The sequence below is a fragment of the Marmota monax genome, unplaced genomic scaffold (assembly GCF_021218885.2).
Source record: "Marmota monax isolate L192 unplaced genomic scaffold, Marmota_monax_Labrador192_F-V1.1 WCK01_AAM20220418_F8-fsc00052, whole genome shotgun sequence".
Taxonomy (NCBI): Eukaryota; Metazoa; Chordata; class Mammalia; order Rodentia; family Sciuridae; genus Marmota; species Marmota monax.
Window position 1 is genome coordinate 4991366 of NW_026693473.1, and position 21394 is coordinate 5012759.

Consider the following 21394-nt stretch of genomic DNA (forward strand, 5'->3'; position numbering starts at 1 on the left):
CATCAAAAAATTCCTTGCATTCACATTTCAAGTGCTCAACAGCTTCATGTGGCTAGTGCCTATCCTCCTGAACAGGGCAGGTCAACATATGAGGCTCAACTGACTGATCTTCCAACATGGAAGGACTGAAATAAGCTGTTTCTCTTCTTTCATTCTCTAACTCATGACCATATAGAATAATATCTAGCCCTATGAATGTTTTACCTCCATTTTCTTAGCCTCTTTGCCTGGATCCTGATCTCTTAATATCCAGGGGTAGCCAGATGATTTTCTAAATTTTATCCTTTGTACTAAATGTAAGCATGCACTGAAGTGCTAACATTTCTGACCCACCATAAACTATGGAACTATTCAGAATTCTCATTGTACCCTGATTTTATTAGTACATATTCTATATACATGTTGAAATATCACGATGTACCCTATACATATGTACAATTACATTTTAACTAAAAAAAAAAAAAAAAAATAGAAATAGCCAGGTGTGGTGGTTATGTGCCCGTAATACCAGCAACTCAGAAAATTGAGGCAGGAGGATGACAAATTCAACTCCAGCCTGGGCAACTTAGCAAGACCATGTCCAAAATAAAAAGGGCTGGGGATGTAACTCAGTGGCAAAGCACTTGCCTAGACTGTACTTGGTCCTGGGTTCAATCTCCAGATTCAGAGGGAGGGAGAGAGAGAGAGGGAGGGAGGGAGGGAGGGAGGGAGGGAGGGAGGGAGGGAGGGAGGGAGGGAGGAAGGAAGGAAGGGAGGAAGAAAGGAAGGAAGGAAGGAAGGAAGGAAGGAAGGAAGGAAGGAAGGAAGGAAGGAAGGAAGGAAGGAAGGAAGGAAGGAAGGAATCCTATTGTGGATACTTTATTCAATTATTATTTTGGACCACACTGTTCTATATATCTTTTTGAGAAACATAATCAAAATTTGCTTGTTCTAAACTGTTTGCTGAACTGCTACCCTTAATTAAGTCAGCAAAGTTAACCCTAAGGATATAAAATACCACTGGTTGTATTAACCATCAATCAATCACTGGCAGGCTTTCTTTTCTGTTCAACTTGGAAGCTTACCTTCTTATGTACCATGAACCTTAACTGCAGCTCAAAAAAGTTGAGTTCTGTAACCAACTTAGGATATAAACATACAAACTAATTTTAAAACAATTATTATTTATAAGTATATCCCTGAAATGCAACCAATTTGTGATTATCTATGAAAACAAGTGACAGGTGAAACAAAGATAATTATACATACGCCTCCTAAATGTCATTCTGAGTTTAAATACTTTATCCTGCAAACCCATAGATTCTTATCCTACTTTTCTACTTAGAAAAGTAACAATAAACAAAGTGACTACTAAGCTGTATAGTGAGAAACACAAACGCACACATATACTTAAATAAAAATATATTATTTAAATGAAAGAAAACTGCATACTCCTGATAATTTATCAAATCCCCAGAATTAAAGATTATCTTTAATAAGAGAAAAAAAATGCTTACATGTTTCCTTCCAGACTACTGAAGGAAAAATATGTTTCTCATGTCCTTTCTTTTTAGATCCACATTTTTTGCCTTCTAAAGGTCTGGAGTTACATCTATTTTCTGAATATGCTGTTTCTGAAGCTATGAATAATTAAAACAAAATTTGTTAGCATTTATAAAAATTACTTAATTGAGAAAAGGTGATCAGGGAAGAAGCATTAAAAATAATAAAACCTGAATCTTCATTTCTCAAAATGTCCCGCAGCAAAGAAGCACAACCATCAAGCCCCTGTATAGTTTCAGTCTGTAAGGAGAAAGTCATTTAAAATACATTTGTATATAAAATTATAGTGCAGAGAAAAAATATGTATTATGCAACCTTAAATAAAATTCTTTATAAGCAATTTATTATTGGTAGAAAACATGTTTTAAAGCAATAGCCTTCCTATTTCCTCAAGGCAATTTATACTTTACCTTTGTATTTTATTTCCATTTCTAGGCTTTTATCTGAAAGCTAAGTAAAATAATGTGTATTATAGCTGTTCGGTCTAATCTTACCTGACTTTCTGAATCAGAATGAGTGGGATAGCCAGAATTTGCATTAAAACGTGATATTTTTCTTAAATGAGTCCTAGAAAACAAGATTAACAGTGTTATAAATAATACAATTTTTCCCCCTCAAAATATGTTAGTAAGTAGTCATTTTCTTTCCACCACAGGTTGTAAAGAAAGCTTGCCTAACAATATATAACATGAATAGGACATTATGAAGACTGGAAAGACTGTTAAAACACTATAATGATTGACCTGGGTAGATTTGAAAAGTTATTCCCCAGAGGATGTAAAGGAAGAGGTGCATCTAGTTTTCTGGAATAGGGAAAATGTAATCCAGCCCAAAGCTCTGAAAACTTTCTTGAGATTTCCTGAAGTTATAAACTTCTTTCTGTACTTACCCTTTCTTTCCATTTGTTAATTTAGCAGATCCAGAGTTCCTTCCTGAAGATAACACCTATGACATAATGTATTATATTATAGTAGATATACAAATACTTTTCCATCGTATTTTCAATATGCTATCTTAACAAGACCTGAAATGTTATTCATATTTTTCCATTTTCCCAAGCTGAAACTCTGTACCTACCAAACAGTAAGTTCCCATCCTCTCTTCTCATCACCCCTTGAAACCATCATATTCTACTTTATATAAATTTGACTACTCTAGAGACCTTATATAAGTGAAATTATACAGTATAATGTCTCAAAGCTTCATCCATGTTGTATCATATATAAAAATTTTCCTTCCTTTATAAGGCTGAATATTCCATAGTATATGTGCAGTATTCATTCATTTTTTTAAATAAATGAGATATCCTAAAAGTCCACAATTATAATTTAACACTTTACAATAAATTTGCTACATAAAATGTGAAGCAAGCAACACATGTGTTTGTTCCTTATGCTTATTTAGGCTGAAAATTTAGATATCATTTCAAACCTACTACAATTAAGTTGGAACTATACTCATAATCCCTGAACATGTTCTACATTTCCCAAATTCTTTGAAACTTAATACTTCAAGATATAGGACAGAGTTCATAACTCTGGTTCCATTTATCCACATTACTTAGAAGGTCTAATAAGGACCAGCACATAAAAACTATCCTTCTTCTTTATCTACATCTCATTCTTTCAATCTTTCTTTTTAAACTAATATAGCAATGTTGGTTCTTCAAAAAGGTTTTATTTTTAAAGTAACATAGGTAGGCTACCTTTTATGTAGAACAAAAGGAAAAGCATGCATTTGCTTTTATATGTACCCAATAACTTCGAAGTTATGAAAGAAAACAGTTAAGTATAGTTACTTCCAGAGAGAGAAACAGGGTATCCGGGGGATACAGTAAAAGGGGAACTTTCTATGGCATACATTAATAAATACGTATCAGATAAATATAATCTTTCAAATATAATTTAAAGACATTAAAGTCCCTAATCCTCTCCCCCTTATTCCATCCTCTAGATAGAGGTAGTGCTGGCAGTTTCATTTGTGATTTGTCTTGACACGTTTACATATTTCATCCCAAGATAGCTCTGAGCAGTAACTACCAAACTTCCTGAAGTTGTATTCTATTATTTGCTTAAATATGTACTCCCCCTTCTAATGAGAATACCTTTTTTAAAAAAATGGGTTGATAATAGTTATACCTTTTGAGATAACTTGGAATACGATGGAGGGTCATAAACCGCACAGTGAAAAATCAACATCATAGAAAATACAATGCCATGTAACATAGCCCCACTGAATCCTGCATCACACTCAGGTCTTTCCCTTTGGTATATCTGTGTTGGTGTCCTGGCTGGAATAATGATACAAATCCAACCCATGATGCTGCTATGCCCCAGATCAATTCTGAAAACAATTACCACATTTACTGCCTTTCAAAATTAAGTGGAAAAAAATACACTGTCTGAAATAAATGTATGGCGTAATTAGATGATTATCTACAAAATATTTCTTAAAAAGAAAAACACTGACTAAAAAGAAAAATCTGGTAAAGAAAATTACCCCTAAGAAAAACACTCCAAAAGAGTATCTCTCATATTGAACATTTCCTCCCAATTCGTGGAGGTATTTTTTTTATTTTGAAATAGCACAAAGAAGTCCTATATATGCTTCAATCAGATTCCACAAATTCTGACATTTTACTACATTTGCCATATTCTCAATATGTATCTACAACATTATTTCTTGTCTGAACCATTTCAGAGTAACTGCAGACATAATATGTTTAAATATGCCAGGTGTGGTGACACACGCCTCTAATCCCAGCAGTTCAGGAGGCTAAGGCAAGAGGATCATTAGTTCAAAGCCAGTCTCGGCAATTTAGTGTGGCCTTAAGCAACTTAGTGAGACCCTGTCTCAAAATAAAATATACAAAGGGCTGTAGATGTGACTCAGTGATTAAGCACCCCTGGGTTCAATCCCTGGTACAAAATAATATACATAAATATATATAAGTATATATTTATGTGCATATAATACACACACACACACACATACACATATATGCCTAAATATAGGTCATTCTCTAATATAATTATCAAAACCAGGAAATTAACATTGATATAGTATTACAACCTGTGATCTTATTTGCATGTTGCCAATTATCCCAATACTGCCCTCTACAGAAAAAAAACCTGATCCATAGCTAATTCAGGATCATATTTTGCATTAAGCTGTCATAGCCATAGCCCTTAGGTCTCCTTTAATGTGGAATAGTTCCCTGGATAGCCATTCATTGTCCTTTATAACCCTGATATATTCAAAGAGTAGAGGCCAGTTAGTTTGTAGAATTTCCATCTAGAAGTTTAGATGTCTGTGATGTTTCCTCAGGATCAAACTAGGTTATGCATTTTGGGCAGGAATACTACAAAGTCATTTTGGGCAGAAATACTACAAAGTCAAATGTCATTTTCAATACAGTATGAGCAGACATGTGATGTCAGTTTGTCCTACCACTGGCTATGTAAACTGATTATTTAAAACAGTGTCTCGGGCTGGGGTTGTGGCTCAGTGGTAGAGCACTTGTCTAGCATATGTGAGGCACTGGGTTCAATCCTAAGCACCACATTAAAAAATAAACAAATAAAATAAAGGTATTGTGTCCATCTATAAAAATATTTTTTAAAACAACGTGTCTGCCAGGTTTTTCACTGTAAAGTTACTATTTTTACCTTTGCAATTATTAAGCATTTTGTGGGGAAATATCTAGACACTATGTAGATATCCAATCATCAAACTTCCACCCAATTTAGCATCCACTGAGGACTCTCGGTTCACTCAATTGTCAAATGGTGATTTCTAAAAATTTTTTATTTTTAATTTGTTCTTTTTAGTTATATATGACAGTAGAATGTATTTTGACATATTATACACACATGGAGTATAACTTCCCATTCTTGTGGTTGTACATGATGTGCCATTACACTGGTCATGAATTCATATATGAATTCATAACAAAGGAAAGTTATGTCCAATTCCAAATAGTGAGGTTTTGTTTTTGTTTTTCCTTTTGGTATCTGGGGAATGAATCCAGTGGCACATAACCATTGATCCACATCTCCAGTTCTCCTTTGTATTTTATTTAGAGACAGAGTCTCACTGAGTTACTTAGGGCCTTGCTAAGTTATTGAAGCTGGCTTTGAACTGGCAGTACTCCTGCCTCAATCTCCCCAGCCACTGGGATTACAGGTGTGTGCCACCATGCCCAGCCTTCCTAAATGGTTAGTTTTTTTAACATCATTCCTTCTACATTTATTAATTGTCATTTATTAGTTGAATTTCAACTAACAAATGTAGAACTAATTAGGGAAGAATTTTTCCTTGTTTCTTGTTCATTTGAATGTAGGCTCATGGATTCATATTTTATTCAGTGGGTTATGATCTATTATTATTAGTTATAATGGTCAAAATGCGCCAGATTTAGTAGTGGGAGCCTCTTCAAGTTGGTTCCTTCTTAATTTTAACAAGTCCCCATCATTTTTTGAATTATTCCTTACCTTTTTACAACCAAGCTCATCTCTTTTTTAGACTGTCTTAAGAATATTCAATATGAGATCTACCTTAACAAAATACAGTATTGGTAACTATAAGCACAATATTGGTTAGATCTCTAGAGCTTATTCATTTTACAAAACCAAAACTTTATACCTCCTGAATAGCAAGTCCCTCTTTCCCTCTTGCCCCAACCTCTGCAATCACCATTCTACTCTACTCCTGTATATTTGGCCTACACCCTGACTACTTTAGATACCTCATATGAGTGGAATCATGCAGTACTGAATCATTCAGTATTTGTCCTGGGCTAGCTTAGTTCACTTAGCAGAATGTCCTCAGGGTTCATCCTTGTTATTGCATATGGCAGGATTTCCTTCTTTTTCAGTGCTGAAAAAGATTTCACTGTATGTATATGCCATATTTCCTTTATCCATTCATCTATAGATAAACATGTAGATTGTTTCTACTTCTTGGTATTGTGAATAATGAATACCAGTGTAAATATCTATTTAAGATCCTGATTTCAATTAAGATAAATACCACGAAGTAGAATTGGCTAGACCTTATAAGAGTTCTATTTAAGTTCTTTTAAGGAAACATTCATACTTTTCTATAGCAGCTGTACCATATTTATTCCCAGCAATAGCTATCCATGTTCTAATTTCTCAACATCCTCACCAACACTTTGTTTTGTGTTCAGTATTTAGAAACCAAGCTTTAGGTACTAAATGTGCTCTTTGCTATCAGGGCCTCCAGTCTTTCTCCTATGCATTTTTTTACTGAGTCATGATGACTAGATACTTGTAATTTTTAATTTTTTTTTTTTTTAGCTTTTGAATCTTTTTCTATATTAACAGTCAAAAAAGTTAATGGTGGGCTGGGTTATGGCTCAGAGGTAAAGCGCTTGCCTAGCATGCGAGAGGCACTGGATTCGATCCTCAGCACCACATGAAAATAAAATATATTGTGTCCATCTGTAACTAAAAATAAGTTTTTTTAAAAAAGTTAATGGTGAGAGCTTCCAATCACTCCTGCAAGGTAGGCGGGCCTGCGACCCACTGGCAGAAGAGGAGCAGTGGCCTGCTGAGAGGCAGAGCCGCCCCCTCCCCCTGCGCCGGCAAGGTAGAGGGAACTGTGACCACCCACAGAGCAGGCCCAGCGGACTGCTGAGGGGCAGAGCCGCCCCCCACCCCCCGCGCCTGCCAAGTAGGCGGAAACTGTGACCACCGACAGAAAAGGCCCAGTGGCCCGCGGAGGGGCAGAGCTTCCAATCACTCCTGCAAGGTAGGCGGGCCTGCGACCCACCAGCAGAAGAGGAGCAGCGGCCTGCTGAGAGGCAGAGCAGCCCCCTCCCCCTGCGCCGGCAAGGTAGACAAGGTAGACGGAACTGTGACCACCCACAGAGCAGGCCCAGTGGCCTGCTGAGGGGCAGAGCCGCCCCCCACCCCCCGCGCCTGCCAGGTAGGCGGAACTGTGACCACCATCAGAACAGGCCAGACATGCAACCGACAGACAGAACAGGCCCAGTGGCCTGAGGAAGGGTAGAGCCGCCCCCCCCCCGCGCCTGCAAGGTAGGCGGACCTGCGACCCACTGGCAGAACAGCCCCAGAGGCCTGCAGAGGGGCAGTGCCGCTGCCTGAGCCTGCAAAGTAGGCAGAACTGCGACCACCAACAGAACAAACCTAGTGGCCCGCAGAGGGACAGAGCCGCCGCCCGTGCCCGCAAGGTAGGTGGACCTGCTACCGACCGGCAGAGCAGGCCCAGCGGCCTGCCGGCGTGGTAGGCACATTGCCCCAATTGGAGGAGGGGCAGAGCCGCCGCCCGCGCCTACGAGGGAGACTTTGCAACTATACAAGACCAATATAAATATATAGGGGGAAAATTCAATAGCACAACAGTTTCACCAAGTAGAAAGGAACGCGAACAGTATGAAGAGACAAGGAAAGAAAGGACCACAAGCAATGCAGGTCAACTCAACGTTAGAAGAGGTAATAGCTGCAGCAGATGGAATGTCAGATAAAGAATTCAGGATATACATGCTTCAGATGATCTGGAGTCTCAAGGAAGACATCAGACAGCAAAATCAGACAATGAAAGATCACTTCAACAATGAATTACATAAACAAATCCAAGAAGCAAAAGATCAACTATACAGGGAGATAGAGGTTATAAAAAACAAACAAACAGAAATCCTAGAAATGCAGGAAGCAATAAACCAACTTAAAAACTCAATTGAGAATACTACCAGCAGAGTAGAACACTTAGAAGATAGAACATCAGACAATGAAGATAAAGTATTTCAACTTGAAAAGAACATAAACAGCTCAGCAAGACTGTTAAGAAACCATGAGCAGAACATCCAAGAAATATGGGATAACATCAAGAGACCAAATTTAAGAGTCATTGGGATACAGGAAGGGACAGAGTTTCAAACCAAAGGAATGAGCAATCTATTCAATGAAATAATACGAGAAAACTTCCCAGACTTGAAGAATGAGACAGAATCCCAAATCCTAGAAGCCTACAGGACGCCGAATGTGCAAAATCATAAGAGACCCACACCTAGACACATTATAATGAAGATGCCCAACATACAGAATAAGGAGAGAATTTTAAAAGCTACAAGAGAAAGGAAGCAGATCACATTCAGGGGTAAGCCAATCAGGATAACAGCTGATCTTTCAACACAGACTCTGAAAGCTAGAAGATCCTGGAATAACATATTTCAAACACTGAAAGAAAATGGGTTCCAACCAAGAATTGTGTTTCCAGCGAAATTAAGCTTCAGGATGGAAGATGAAATTAAAACCTTCCACGATAAACAAAAGTTAAAAGAATTTGCAGCTAGAAAACCATCTCTTCAAAACATCCTTGGCAAAACATTACAGGAAGAGGAAATGGAAAATAACAATGAAAACCAACAGTGGAAGGTAGGACAGTAAAGGGGGGAAAAATAATCAAAGAGGAAAACAAATAAATAAACAAATATGGCTGGAAGAACAACCCATATCTCAATAATAACCCTAAATGTTAATGGCTTAAACTCACCAATCAAGAGACACAGGCTAGTAGAATGGATCACAAAACAAGAACCAACAATATGCTGCCTACAGGAGACGCATTTGATAGGAAAAGACATACATAGGCTGAAGGTAAAAGGTTGGGAAAAATCATATCACTCATATGGACTTCGGAAACAAGCAGGAGTGTCCATACTCATATCAAATAAAATAGATTTCAAGCCAAAGTTAATCAAAAGGGATAAAGAGGGACACTACATACTGCTTAAGGGAACCATATACCAACAAGACATATCAATCATAAATATATATGCCCCAAACAATGGTTCAGCTATGTTCATCAAACAAACTCTTCTCAAGTTCAAGAGTCTAATAGACCACCATACAATAATCATGGGAGACTTCAACACACCTCTCTCGCCACTGGACAGATCTTCCAAACAAAAGTTGAATAAGGAAACTATAGAACTCAATAACACAATTAATAACCTAGACTTAATTGACATATATAGAATATACCACCCAACATCAAGCAGTTACACTTTTTTCTCAGCAGCACAAGGATCCTTCTCAAAAATAGATCATATATTATGTCACAGGGAAACTCTTAGACAATATAAAGGAGTAGAGATAATACCATGCATCCTATCTGATCATAATGGAATGGAACTGAAAATCAACGATAAAAGAAGGAAGGAAAAAGAATACATCACTTGGAGAATGAACAATAGGTTACTGAATGATCAACGGGTTATAGAAGACATCAAGGAGGAAATTAAAAAATTCTTAGAGATTAATGAAAACACAGACACAACATATCGGAATCTATGGGACACATTGAAAGCAGTTCTAAGAGGAAAATTCATTGCTTGGAGTTCATTCCTTAAAAAAAGAAAAAATCAACAAATAAACGATCTCATACTTCATCTCAAAATCCTTGAAAAAGAAGAGCAAAACAACAGCAAAAGAAGTAGAAGGCAAGAAATAATGAAAATCAGAGCTGAAATTAATGAAGTCGAAACAAAAGAAACAATTGAAAAAATTGACAAAACTAAAAGTTGGTTCTTTGAAAAAATAAACAAAATCGACAGACCCTTAGCCATGCTAGCGAAGAGAAGAAGAGAGAGAACTCAAATTACTAGCATACGGGATGAAAAAGGCAATATCACAACAGACACTTCAGATATACAGAAGATAATCAAAAATTAGTTTGAATCCTTATACTCCAATAAATTAGAAGATAGTGAAGGCATCGATAAATTTCTTAAGTCATATGATCTGCCCAGATTGAGTCAGGAGGATATAGACAACCTAAACAGACCAGTATCAATTGAGGAAATAGAAGAAACCATCAAAAGACTACCAACTAAGAAAAGCCCAGGACCGGATGGGTATACAGCAGAGTTTTACAAAACCTTTAAAGAGGAACTAATACCAATACTTTTCAAGCTACTTCAGGAAATAGAAAAAGAGGGAGAACTTCCAAATTCATTCTACGAGGCCAACATCACCCTGACACCTAAACCAGACAAAGACACTTCAAAGAAAGAAAACTACAGACCAATATCTCTAATGAACCTAGATGCAAAAATCCTCAATAAAATTCTGGCGAATCGGATACAAAAACATATCAAAAAAATTGTGCACCATGATCAAGTAGGATTCACCCCTGGGATGCGAGGCTGGTTCAATACAGGGAAATCAATAAATGTTATTCACCACATCAAAAGACTTAAAAATAAGAACCATATGATCATCTCGATAGATGCGGAAAAAGCATTCGACAAAGTACAGCAGAAAAACTAGGGATAACAGGAACATACCTCAATATTGTAAAAGCAATCTATGCTAAGCCTCAGGCTAGCATCATTCTGAATGGAGAAAAATTGAAGGCATTCCCTCTAAAATCTGGAACAAGACAGGGATGCCCTCTCTCACCACTTCTGTTCAACATAGTTCTCGAAACACTGGCCAGAGCAATTAGACAGACGAAAGAAATTAAAGGCATCAAAATAGGAAAAGAAGAACTTAAATTATCACTATTTGCAGATGACATGATTCTATACCTAGCAGACCCAAAAGGGTCTACAAAGAAACTATTAGAGCTAATAAATGAATTCAGCAAAGTGGCAGGATATAAAATCAACACGCATAAATCAAAGGCATTCCTGTATATCAGCGACAAATCCTCTGAAATGGAAATGAGGACAACCACTCCATTCACAATATCCTCAAAAAAAAATAAAATACTTGGGAATCAACCTAACAAAAGAGGTGAAAGACTTATACAATGAAAACTACAGAACCCTAAAGAGAGAAATAGAAGAAGATCTTAGAAGATGGAAAAATATAGCCTGTTCATGGATGGCAGAACTAACATCATCAAAATGGCGATATTACCAAAAGTTCTCTATAGGTTTAATGCAATGCCAATCAAAATCCCAACGGCATTTCTTGTAGAAATAGAGAAAGCAATCATGAAATTCATATGGAAAAATAAAGGACCCAGAATAGCAAAAACAATGCTAAGCAGGAAGTGTGAATCAGGCGGTATAGCGATACCAGACTTCAAACTATACTACAGAGCAATAGTAACAAAAACAGCATGGTACTGGTACCAAAACAGGCAGGTGGACCAATGGTACAGAATAGAGGACACAGAAACCAATCCACAAAACTACAACTACCTTATATTTGATAAAGGGGCTAAAAGCATGCAATGGAGGAAGGATAACATCTTCAACAAATGGTGCTGGGAAAACTGGAAATCCATATGCAACAAAATGAAACTGAATCCCTTTCTCTCGCCATGCACAAAAGTTAATTCAAAATGGATCAAGGAGCTTGATATCAAATCAGAGACACGCCGTCTGATAGAAGAAAAAGTTAGCTACGATCTACATACTGTGGGGTCGGGCTCCAAATTCCTCAATAGGACACCCATAGCACAAAAGTTAATAACTAGAATCAACAAATGGGACTTACTCAAACTAAAAAGTTTTTTCTCAGCAAAAGAAACAATAAGAGAGGTAAATAGAGAGCCTACATCCTGGGAACAAATCTTTACTCCTCACACTTCAGATAGAGCCCTAATATCCAGAGTATACAAAGAACTCAAAAAATTAGACAATAAGAGAACAAACAACCCAATCAACAAATGGACCAAGGACCTGAACAGACACTTCTCAGAGGGGGACATACAATCAATCAACAAGTACATGAAAAAATGCTCACCATCTCTAGCAGTCAGAGAAATGCAAATCAAAACCACCCTAAGATACCATCTCACTCCAGTTAGATTGGCAGCCATTATGAAGTCAAACAACAACAAGTGCTGGCGAGGATGTGAGGAAAAGGGTACACTTGTACATTGCTGGTGGGACTGCAAATTGGTGCAGCCAATTTGGAAAGCAGTACGGAGATTTCTTAGAAAGCTGGGAATGGAGCCACCATTTGACCCAGCTATTCCCCTTCTCGGTCTATTCCCTAAAGACCTAAAAAGAGCATGCTACAGGGACACAGCTACATCGATGTTCATAGCAGCACAATTCACAATAGCAAGACTGTGGAACCAACCTAGATGCCCTTCAATAGATGAATGGATAAAAAAAATGTGGCATTTATACACAATGGAGTATTACTCTGCATTAAAAAATGACAAAATCATAGAATTTACAGGGAAATGGATGGCATTAGAGCAGATTATGCTAAGTGAAGCTAGCCAATCCCTAAAAAACAAATGCCAAATGTCTTCTTTGATATAAGGAGAGTAACTAAGAACAGAATAGGGTCGAAGAGCATGAGAAGAAGATTAACATTAAACAGGGATGAGAGGTGGGAGGGAAAGGGAGAGAGAAGGGAAATTGCATGGAAATGGAAGGAGACCCTCAGAGTTATACAAAAGTACATACAAGAGGAAGTGAGGGGAAAGGGAAAAATAATACAAGGGGGACAAATGAATGTCAGTAGAGGGGGCAGAGAGAGAAGAGGGGAGGGGAGGGGAGGGGAGGGGGGATAGTAGAGGATAGGAAAGGCAGCAGAACACAACAGACACTAGTATGGCAATATGTAAATCAATGGATGTGTAACTGATGTGATTCTGCAATCTGTATATGGGGTAAAAATGGGAGCTCATAACCCACTTGAATCAAAGTGTGAAATATGATATATCAAGAACTATGTAATGTTTTGAACAGCCAACAATAAAAAATTAAAAAAAAAAAAAAGTTAATGGTAACGTTCCCTTGAGTAGAAGTAATATAATATGTCCTTGATTTGCTTCCCATATTTGATAATTAAAAATCAAACCTGGGGGGCTGGAGCTGTAGAGTTCAGCAGCAGAGTGCTTTCCTGACATGTATGAGGCACTGGGTTCAATCCTCAGCACCACATAAAAAATAAATAAATAAACAAATAAAATAAAAGCATTCTGTCCATCTACAATAATAAAAAATAAAATATATTTTAAAAAATCAAACTGGGCGCTGGGGCTGAGGCTCAGTGACAGAGCTCTTCTTGCCTCACAGGTATGAGGGACTAGATTCAATCCTCAGCACCACATAAAAATAAATACATAAAAAGATATTATGTCAATTTACAACTAAAAAAAATATTTTAAAAAAAATTAAAACCTGGGAGGACTGGGGTTGTGGCTCAGCAGTAGAGCCTTCACCTAGCATGTATGAGGCACTAGGTTCGATCCTTGGCTCCACATAAAAATAAATAAAATAAAAAATTTTTAAAAATCAAACCTGGAACAATCCTTTCTATATACTGAAAATAGCCTTTTTATATTTAGGATTAAAATCATAATTTCTTTGGAAAAGGTTATTAGCAGTTTAATGCCCTTGCTACAAACTGCAAAACTGCACTTAGGAGTGTCCCAAATCATAATACAGCAGCTAATCAGTTTGTTTTCACACTTACTTCCACTACTTTTCATTAAACTTTTAATTTTTCTATATGAGAATATAAGCTTTTCTTAATCATCATATTTCCTACCAAGTACAAGATAGCATTACCTTTGTAGAATAACTGGTTATATTAAAGCCTTTCCACTTAATGAACTCCCTGCCATTATTTCTGTGAAGTATAAACCTAAAATTAAGAAATTTACCTTGTCTAAAGTCATACATCTAAGAATAGTATGATGTTTAAAAGAATGGACTCTGGCTATGCGAGTCTGAATACTGTTTCCACAGTCTACCAACTGTGTAATTAGTTAGTTGGGAAGTTATTTGAATTCTCCATCCCTCGATCTCCTTATTTATAAAACAGAGATGATAACATTATTTACCTCATAAGGCTAGTATAAAAATTAAATGAGTTATTATATGTAATGTATAAAAAACTCTCATAGTAGTACCTGCCACATAATGAATGCTAGTTATCATCAGGATGATAACAAACTAGGTGTTTGGGGAATTAAAATTTATTGGATACATATGTCATTTGTGTGGCAGATATTTTACCAGATTTTCTTATTTCATCTCCCCAATTCCTTGAAGCAGAATTTTACACCTATTTAATAGCAAAAGGATAGGATTCTCAAAGAAGCAAAAAGTACTTTGCTTACCATCATCACAATAGTGGCAGAACTGGAATCTGAATCTGATTATTGTGAATATCAAAACCATATTTTTCATCCTTGTTAAATGCACATATTCTGAATTCATTCAATATATGAGTTCATTCATTCAATATCTTAGTTCATTCAAAAAAAAAAAAAAATCTGTAAAAGTGGGCTGGTCTAGAAGTATTCACACTTCTAGTTTCAAGCCAAATCTCGAAAAAAGGGTGCAAGATTCACATTAATGGGGAAGACAGTAGTTTTGGTAAATGAAGGAACACCAAAAACAAAACCAAATAAGGTTCTATATAGTTAAGGGAAGATCAACCTGAGCAAAGGGTCTGAGAAATAATTGATTCAATCCCTGAAAATATACAATATGACAGGTGCTGTCCTTGACCTTGAAGATATGGAGAAAAAATAGTCTAGAAGCAGAGGCAGACTACCAACATAGCCAGCCTGAAAAGTGGTTTGATAAGTTATTAAGGATATAAATGGGGGGCTGAAGAGTACCCAACCAACGGAGAATGCTAGGGTGTAAGGTAAGGGTTCTACAGATGGTCCGTGAGTTGAGGACCAGAAGATGCAAAGCGGTGATGTCAGTCTTAAAAGGGCATTCTACACAGACCAGAATGTGAAAAGGCAGCAGAGGGCCCAGAGCACTGGGATTATGTAGTTTTGAATTTGACTGTTTGGGAAAGGAGGCTGAAAAGTATAAAACATGGTAGTGTTCCCACACCAAAGAACAGGATCCACTTTGCAAAAAATGAGCTCTCGTGTTGGATTTTAAGCAGAACCATTGTATTACAACGAGGAACGTATACTTGAGACACTAACCGGGAAACTTTTTTAAAAAATGTCAGCAATAGTGATGGAAGGCTGGGGATATAGCTCAGTTGGTAGAGTGCTTGCCTAGCATACACATGGACCTGGGTTCAATCCCCAGCACCACCATAAAAAATTAAAAAAAAAAAAATAGTGATGGAAGATGAGCTAACAATGGCAATAGTGGAAAAACCCAGGAGCTGGATCTGATGCGACGACTTACACACGCAGGGAGAGATTAAGTCAAGTCACTCGACCAGCGGCGAAAGCTGGGACTCGAACCCGGCCCGACCTCAAAGCCGGCCTGAGCTCTGGAGGGCTGAGGCAACTTGCAGCTACCGACAGAACCGCTGTTAGGATGGGAGGACCAACGGTCCCCCACTACCCAGCCTCATCATTTTCAGTGCCGCCGCGCCGTCTTGGGTTTTTCTTTTTTTCCCCCAAGCAGTTTTACACGCCCCCTGCCAGAGTCCCCTCAAGTCCCCGCCACCCACACAGTGGACTCCTCGGATCCACAACCCTCACCTGGCTCGGTCGGGATCCAGACCTAACCATTTCTCGCAGCCTCAGGAAATCCCAGAACCAGGGATGAGAAGCCACTCTGTAAAAAGAATTAACCGCCGCGGGCTCCCCGCCCCCTTTGGACCGCCCCCCGAGCTTCCGCTTCCGGCAACTCTCCCGCCGAACGCCGCGCTTCATAGCCTCTAGCACAGGGCGGCGACCTTTCTCTCGCCGATTGCCCGGCACCAGCGTGCGCAATAGACTCCTCCCGGCTCCACCGCTCGTCACACACTGCAGTGGGTGGGAAAAGCCAACCGAATGCACGAGGAGCGGGGTCTGAGGGGCGGGGTCTGAGGGGCGGGTCTAAGGGGCGGGGCGGGGTCTGAGGGCGGGGGAGGAGAGGCGTGGTGCCCGGGCTCTAGGTGGGCGGAGGAAGTATCTGACAGAACTGATTGGGCAGTATTGCTCCACAGGCTTTCAGGGGAGGAGCGCGGAACCTTCACGGGTGGGGACCAAGACCAGCCAACACCAAAGGAAGGGACTGGAGTGGGGAAAGGATGGGTTTCAGAGGTATTAGGTTATGCTTTGGGGTTTTAGCTCTTTATTTTTAGTTCGGAACTTCGTGTGCCTTTTAAAATGATTTTGTTTTTAATATTCAATAAAAATTAAGCCTCGGTATCATTATCTTTGCGTAATTCTAATAATTTCAAATGTTGACTGTGGTCAGTGATCTCAGAATGGTGCTCATTAGTTAGGATTTTGGTTTTATTTCCATATATAGTCTATTCTGCTGAGGCCATTGCTATTAGTAAAGTATGACAGTATTCTTACCATTGACTAACTGCACTAAATTATAATAGAGATTCGACATTGGTTTGTAAGATATTGTGTTTGGGGGTCATGTTTTAAATCAAATTGGAGAGAAATTATGTAACTCAGTGGATCCCTATTTTTTTATAGGAAAGAGAGCTGTGTTTTTAAAAATGTTAAAATTAATAATAACGCCCAGGAACTAAAATATTCGTATCAATATATTACATACTCATTATGAGGGATTTTAGGAAACTATTTGATAAACTTGGTTTTCAATTGATTATCTCTAAAAATCCTATCCTTTCCTTCCCCATCTCTCTCACAATTTTTAACATATTCACCTTAGATTCCTCCTGGTTTTAATAATCAATTAATTAATTATTTCTATGTGGTGCTAAGAATGGAAACAAGTGCCTTGCTAGGCAAGCACTCTGCCACTGAGCTACAGCCTCAGCCCTCTGCGTGTTTTTTTTTTTAATATTTATTTTTTAGTTGTAGTTGGACACAATACCTTTATTTTATTTATTTATATGTGGTGCTGATGATTGAACCCAGAGCCTCGCACACATGCTCTACTGCTGAGCCACAACCCCAGTGCCTCACACATGCTAGGCAAGCGCTCTGCCACTGAGCTAAAACCCCAGCTCTCTAGATGTTTTTTTTTTTTTTTTTTTTTTTTTTTTAGTTTTCCACAGACACAACATCTTTGTATGTGGTGCTGAGAATCGAACCCACGCCGCACACATGCCAGGCGAACTTGAGCCACATCCCCAGCCGACTAGATGTTTTTCTTAATTTATTTTTTTAAAACATTGATTTTTTCTTAATACATATTTGCTCTAGAAAATATAGATAAGAAAAAAGAAAAAAAATCACCCATGACCCAACTACCCATGCTTTGGTGCATTCCTTTCCAGACTTTTCCCTACCTGGGTGTATATGTATAAATGTATTACAACAATATGATATGATACATGTTACCATAATGTGTTTTATCTTAACATCTTAACATTGTTTTCTCATTAATCTACAATTATAAAATGACTGAGTAATGTTCTATTGTTTCTCACTGTTTGGAATTGTTATTTGCTATTATAAATATCAGTGAGCTGATATCTTAAAGTAAACTCAATGAAGAGGGGAGAGAACAGTATTTTAAATAGACAGAAACAGCATGGTGTTGAATAAGAAGGACTAGAAGAGGCCCTTGTAGCTGAATGTAGAGAGTGAGGATGGAGATGTATGTATTGTCAGACTCTGAAGTTCTCATAGGTCAAGGCTTTGTTATTATTCAAAAGGTAGTGGAATGTCCAAAGGTTTCAGCAGGGGCACCAGGAACTAACTGATGTTTCACAAACATGGCTGGCTGCATGGTAGAGCCAGAGTCTCCACTATGGCCCTGACCAAATCTAGTCTGCTGCCATGTTATCATTGTTGTTGTTGAGCCCATGAGGGATTTGAATATCATGGCTTTTTAAAAAATCTAAAGAACAAGTCAGCTGCAGAGGCACAAGCCTGCCATCCCAGCAACTGGGAAGGCTGAACAGTAGGGTGGCAAGTTTGAGGCTAGCCTCAGCAACTTAGCAAGATTCTAACTAAAAAAATAAATAAGTGAAGAAATAAAAGGGCTGATGATATAGCTTCTGGTTTTGTTTAGTTGATAGGAATAACTAGCAGAAGATAGGGGAGGGAGGAGAGAGAGAGATTGGGGTATTCCTCCTCTCAACCATCTGGCTGATGCAGTGACTTTTGCTACTATAGCTCCTCAGGGGAGCTTTTTGGAGTCCAGCTCTCTCCTGGCTCCTAAAATATAACATCCCCCTAGTCCCTTCAGTCCAAGGGGTGATAGTCTGGGTACTTCAACACCCCTTGGTAATTTCCTTGTCCACAGCTCTGTAAATCTTTTCATTATCTTCAAAATCTGGCTGTCTTCTGTTTTGTCAGGACCAGACTCATAGGAGACCTGGATGCCATATGAAGGCCTTGTAAGCAATGGGAAACTGGGTGGGAATGAGGAGGAAAGATGAACAGATTTGAGAGAGGTGTAGGAGCTCAAATGGGCAGAATTTGGTATTAGAATTTGGAAGTAAGGCAAAGGGTAGGCATTCATTGAGGAGGGAAGTTTATAGAAACATTTTCCCCAAACATTTTATTATGGGAGAATGCAAACTAGTGGGGCTGGGGATGTGGCTCAAGCGATAGTGCGCTCGCCTAGCATGCGTGCGGCCCAGGTTCGATCCTCAGCACCACATACAAAGATGTTGTGTCCACCGAAAACTAAAAAAAAAAAAAAAAAATTAAAATTCTCTCTCTTTCTCTCTCTCTCTCTCTCTCTCTCTCTCTCTCTCTCTCTAAAAAAAAATGCAAACTAGGAAGTCATTTGGGGGCATGTTGAATTAGGGAGTGCCTTGGAACCATCCAACAGAAGACTGAGTCAGCTACTGGGTATTTAAGTTTGGAGCCTGGTGAGGGAGTGTAGGGTACAAAACACATTTCTGTTATCTGTGGTAACCAATGCTGTAGGCTTCCAAGTTTGCCCTCAGATTACTTCCTCAAGAAAGCTTTTTCTTCTACCTCTGTCTTGCTTTGGCAAACTAATTCATGTGCCCCTAGACTATAATAGAATAACACCATTTCCACAATTACAGTTATGACTATTTGTTTGATGTCTGTCTTCCCAAGAATAATTTAATCTTGTGACAGCAAGGACTTTACCTTGTTCAGTGCAGGATCCCCAATGCCTTGCACAACACCTTGCACATCGTAGAACTGTTTAAATCGTTTGTTAAGTAAATGAACAAACCATTGTTCGGACTGTTTTCTTGCATTGGGGCTAACAGCTACCTGAAATTCAGGTTGTCCAGGGCTAGTCCTGTGAACCTGATCTAGAAGATTAATCACTGTTATCTTGGGTGTTTAACTCTACTTATCTATCATGTAGGTCACTCAGCACTTTGGACCAATGACTTTTGCAATGGGCTCATCTCCAAAGTGGGAAAGTCTCTGTTCATGTTTGACCAGGTTCTGATTTAGAGAAGACAACTCAAGTTTCAAGTACATGAAAATCTAAATTTATTGCCAGAATATAAGTTTCAAAAAGAGGCTGTGGATAATGTCACATGTTGGAGGCCTGACTCAGTTCTGCTCAAAAAGATCTGATTATTCTCTTGCTTCTTTTTAAACCATTTGGTACTTTCTGTAGCTATTTCCAAACCAAAGGTTTTGGACCTTTTAAAATCATATACAAGTTTATAAGTTTTGTGATTTTTTTCCCTCAGAAAAATGCTAATGTGTACATTTCTGAAGCACATTTTTATGGAATATTATCAGAGGTGTTCAGGAGCTGCTCCAAGCATTTTAGATTAAGATTCCTCTTCTAATTCAAAACTGGCCACCCACAGTGGAGCGTCCAGCTCCTTCTGTTGCACAGTCCTGGTGATCCTGGAAGTTGTTGGCTAAATAGAGATGATAGGTCTCTGCTTGAACAGCATCAAGGAGAGGGGAGCAAGGAGCATAGTGAAAATGGAATTGAGCCATGATCTTTGCATTTTTCCACTGAAGCTTTAAATGTATCTTCAGTCTTCACTTTAATCAAAATAGCTTAACTTAGGAAAGAAAGAACCCACTTCTTTTTCTTTATAAAATCCTGATTTTATTGCTTCCTGAATGTTTTTCTTTTTAAAGGAGAACTACACACCATCTGTTCCAAGGATCTCAGTTTGACAGCTTAACTGGGGTCATGCTAGGATTCAGCTATTGCCAGGCAAAATAGGAAGGCCAATGGGATGGTCTGACAAGGGTCTGTTGACAGCAAGGATCAATAGAGTCCTTGGAATGATCTCATAAGGAAGAAACCATTTGGTACAGTGTGCCAGGTTTGTGTTAAGTGTGAAATTTAATACAGCACATGTCAGTCACTTGTTGCCCTGCAGTCCCCGTGGACTTGTGCCTGACTCAAGAAGTTTCAAAAAGAGGCTGTGGATAATGTAATAATAATGATTAAAATGTTAAAACTTTTATTAAAACATCTGTACAGCATACAGCAGCTGCTGATGGCTGTTTATTGTGAACACCTATGACTTTGTGCCTGAGAGCCATTTTTCTGGAGCAAAAGGATCAGGTTCAGGGGAATAAAAAAATGCAGAAAGTTAATGCCCCTAGAAGCAGCCCTTAGTCAATGATGGATGAAGAGTGTTCCTATTCCTCAAATTGGGATGACTCAGATGTCTTGTGTGCTGTATCCCAGAGTTCCCTACAATATTGGAATCCAGGGGTAATAGCTGAACAACACACCCTTTGTGACTTTCTTCCTATCTTTTAACCTTGCTCTTCCTCATCCCTCTTCACTGCTCTTGGTAGTGCCTCCAAAATAAGCCATTTGCACTTGAATCCCTGTTCCAGGACATTTTATGGAGTAAATCCCATACCTAGACTGGCATTAAGCATACATACAAGGCAATGAAGTTTTACCCAGATGAACCTGGATTCAAATTCTTTCTTACCAGTGACACTTAGCAAATTAATTTCTCTAAGTTTGTTTCTTCATCCATAAAACAGGGGTAATGGCCCTGACTTCATAAGGTTTGATTGTCAAAAAAGTTTTGAGAAGGTATGTAAAGCATTGCATACAGTG

The 21394-nt window shown here is 38.5% G+C and overlaps 1 protein-coding gene across 1 annotated transcript in view; it reads right to left on the bottom strand.

Moving 5' to 3' along the window:
* Positions 1 to 16099, bottom strand: part of Ccdc14 (coiled-coil domain containing 14) — a 59735-nt gene extending 43636 nt beyond the window's left edge. The window contains exons 1-5 of the mRNA XM_046457949.2: positions 15973 to 16099; positions 2432 to 2487; positions 2037 to 2109; positions 1713 to 1782; positions 1497 to 1619 (exon numbers count right to left, since the gene is read on the bottom strand). Of these exons, the coding sequence (XP_046313905.2) occupies positions 1497 to 1619; positions 1713 to 1782; positions 2037 to 2109; positions 2432 to 2487; positions 15973 to 16002 (352 nt within the window). The 5' untranslated portion in view covers positions 16003 to 16099. The remainder of the gene's footprint in view (positions 1 to 1496; positions 1620 to 1712; positions 1783 to 2036; positions 2110 to 2431; positions 2488 to 15972) is intronic.
* Between the last annotated feature and the right edge of the window lie 5295 nt (positions 16100 to 21394).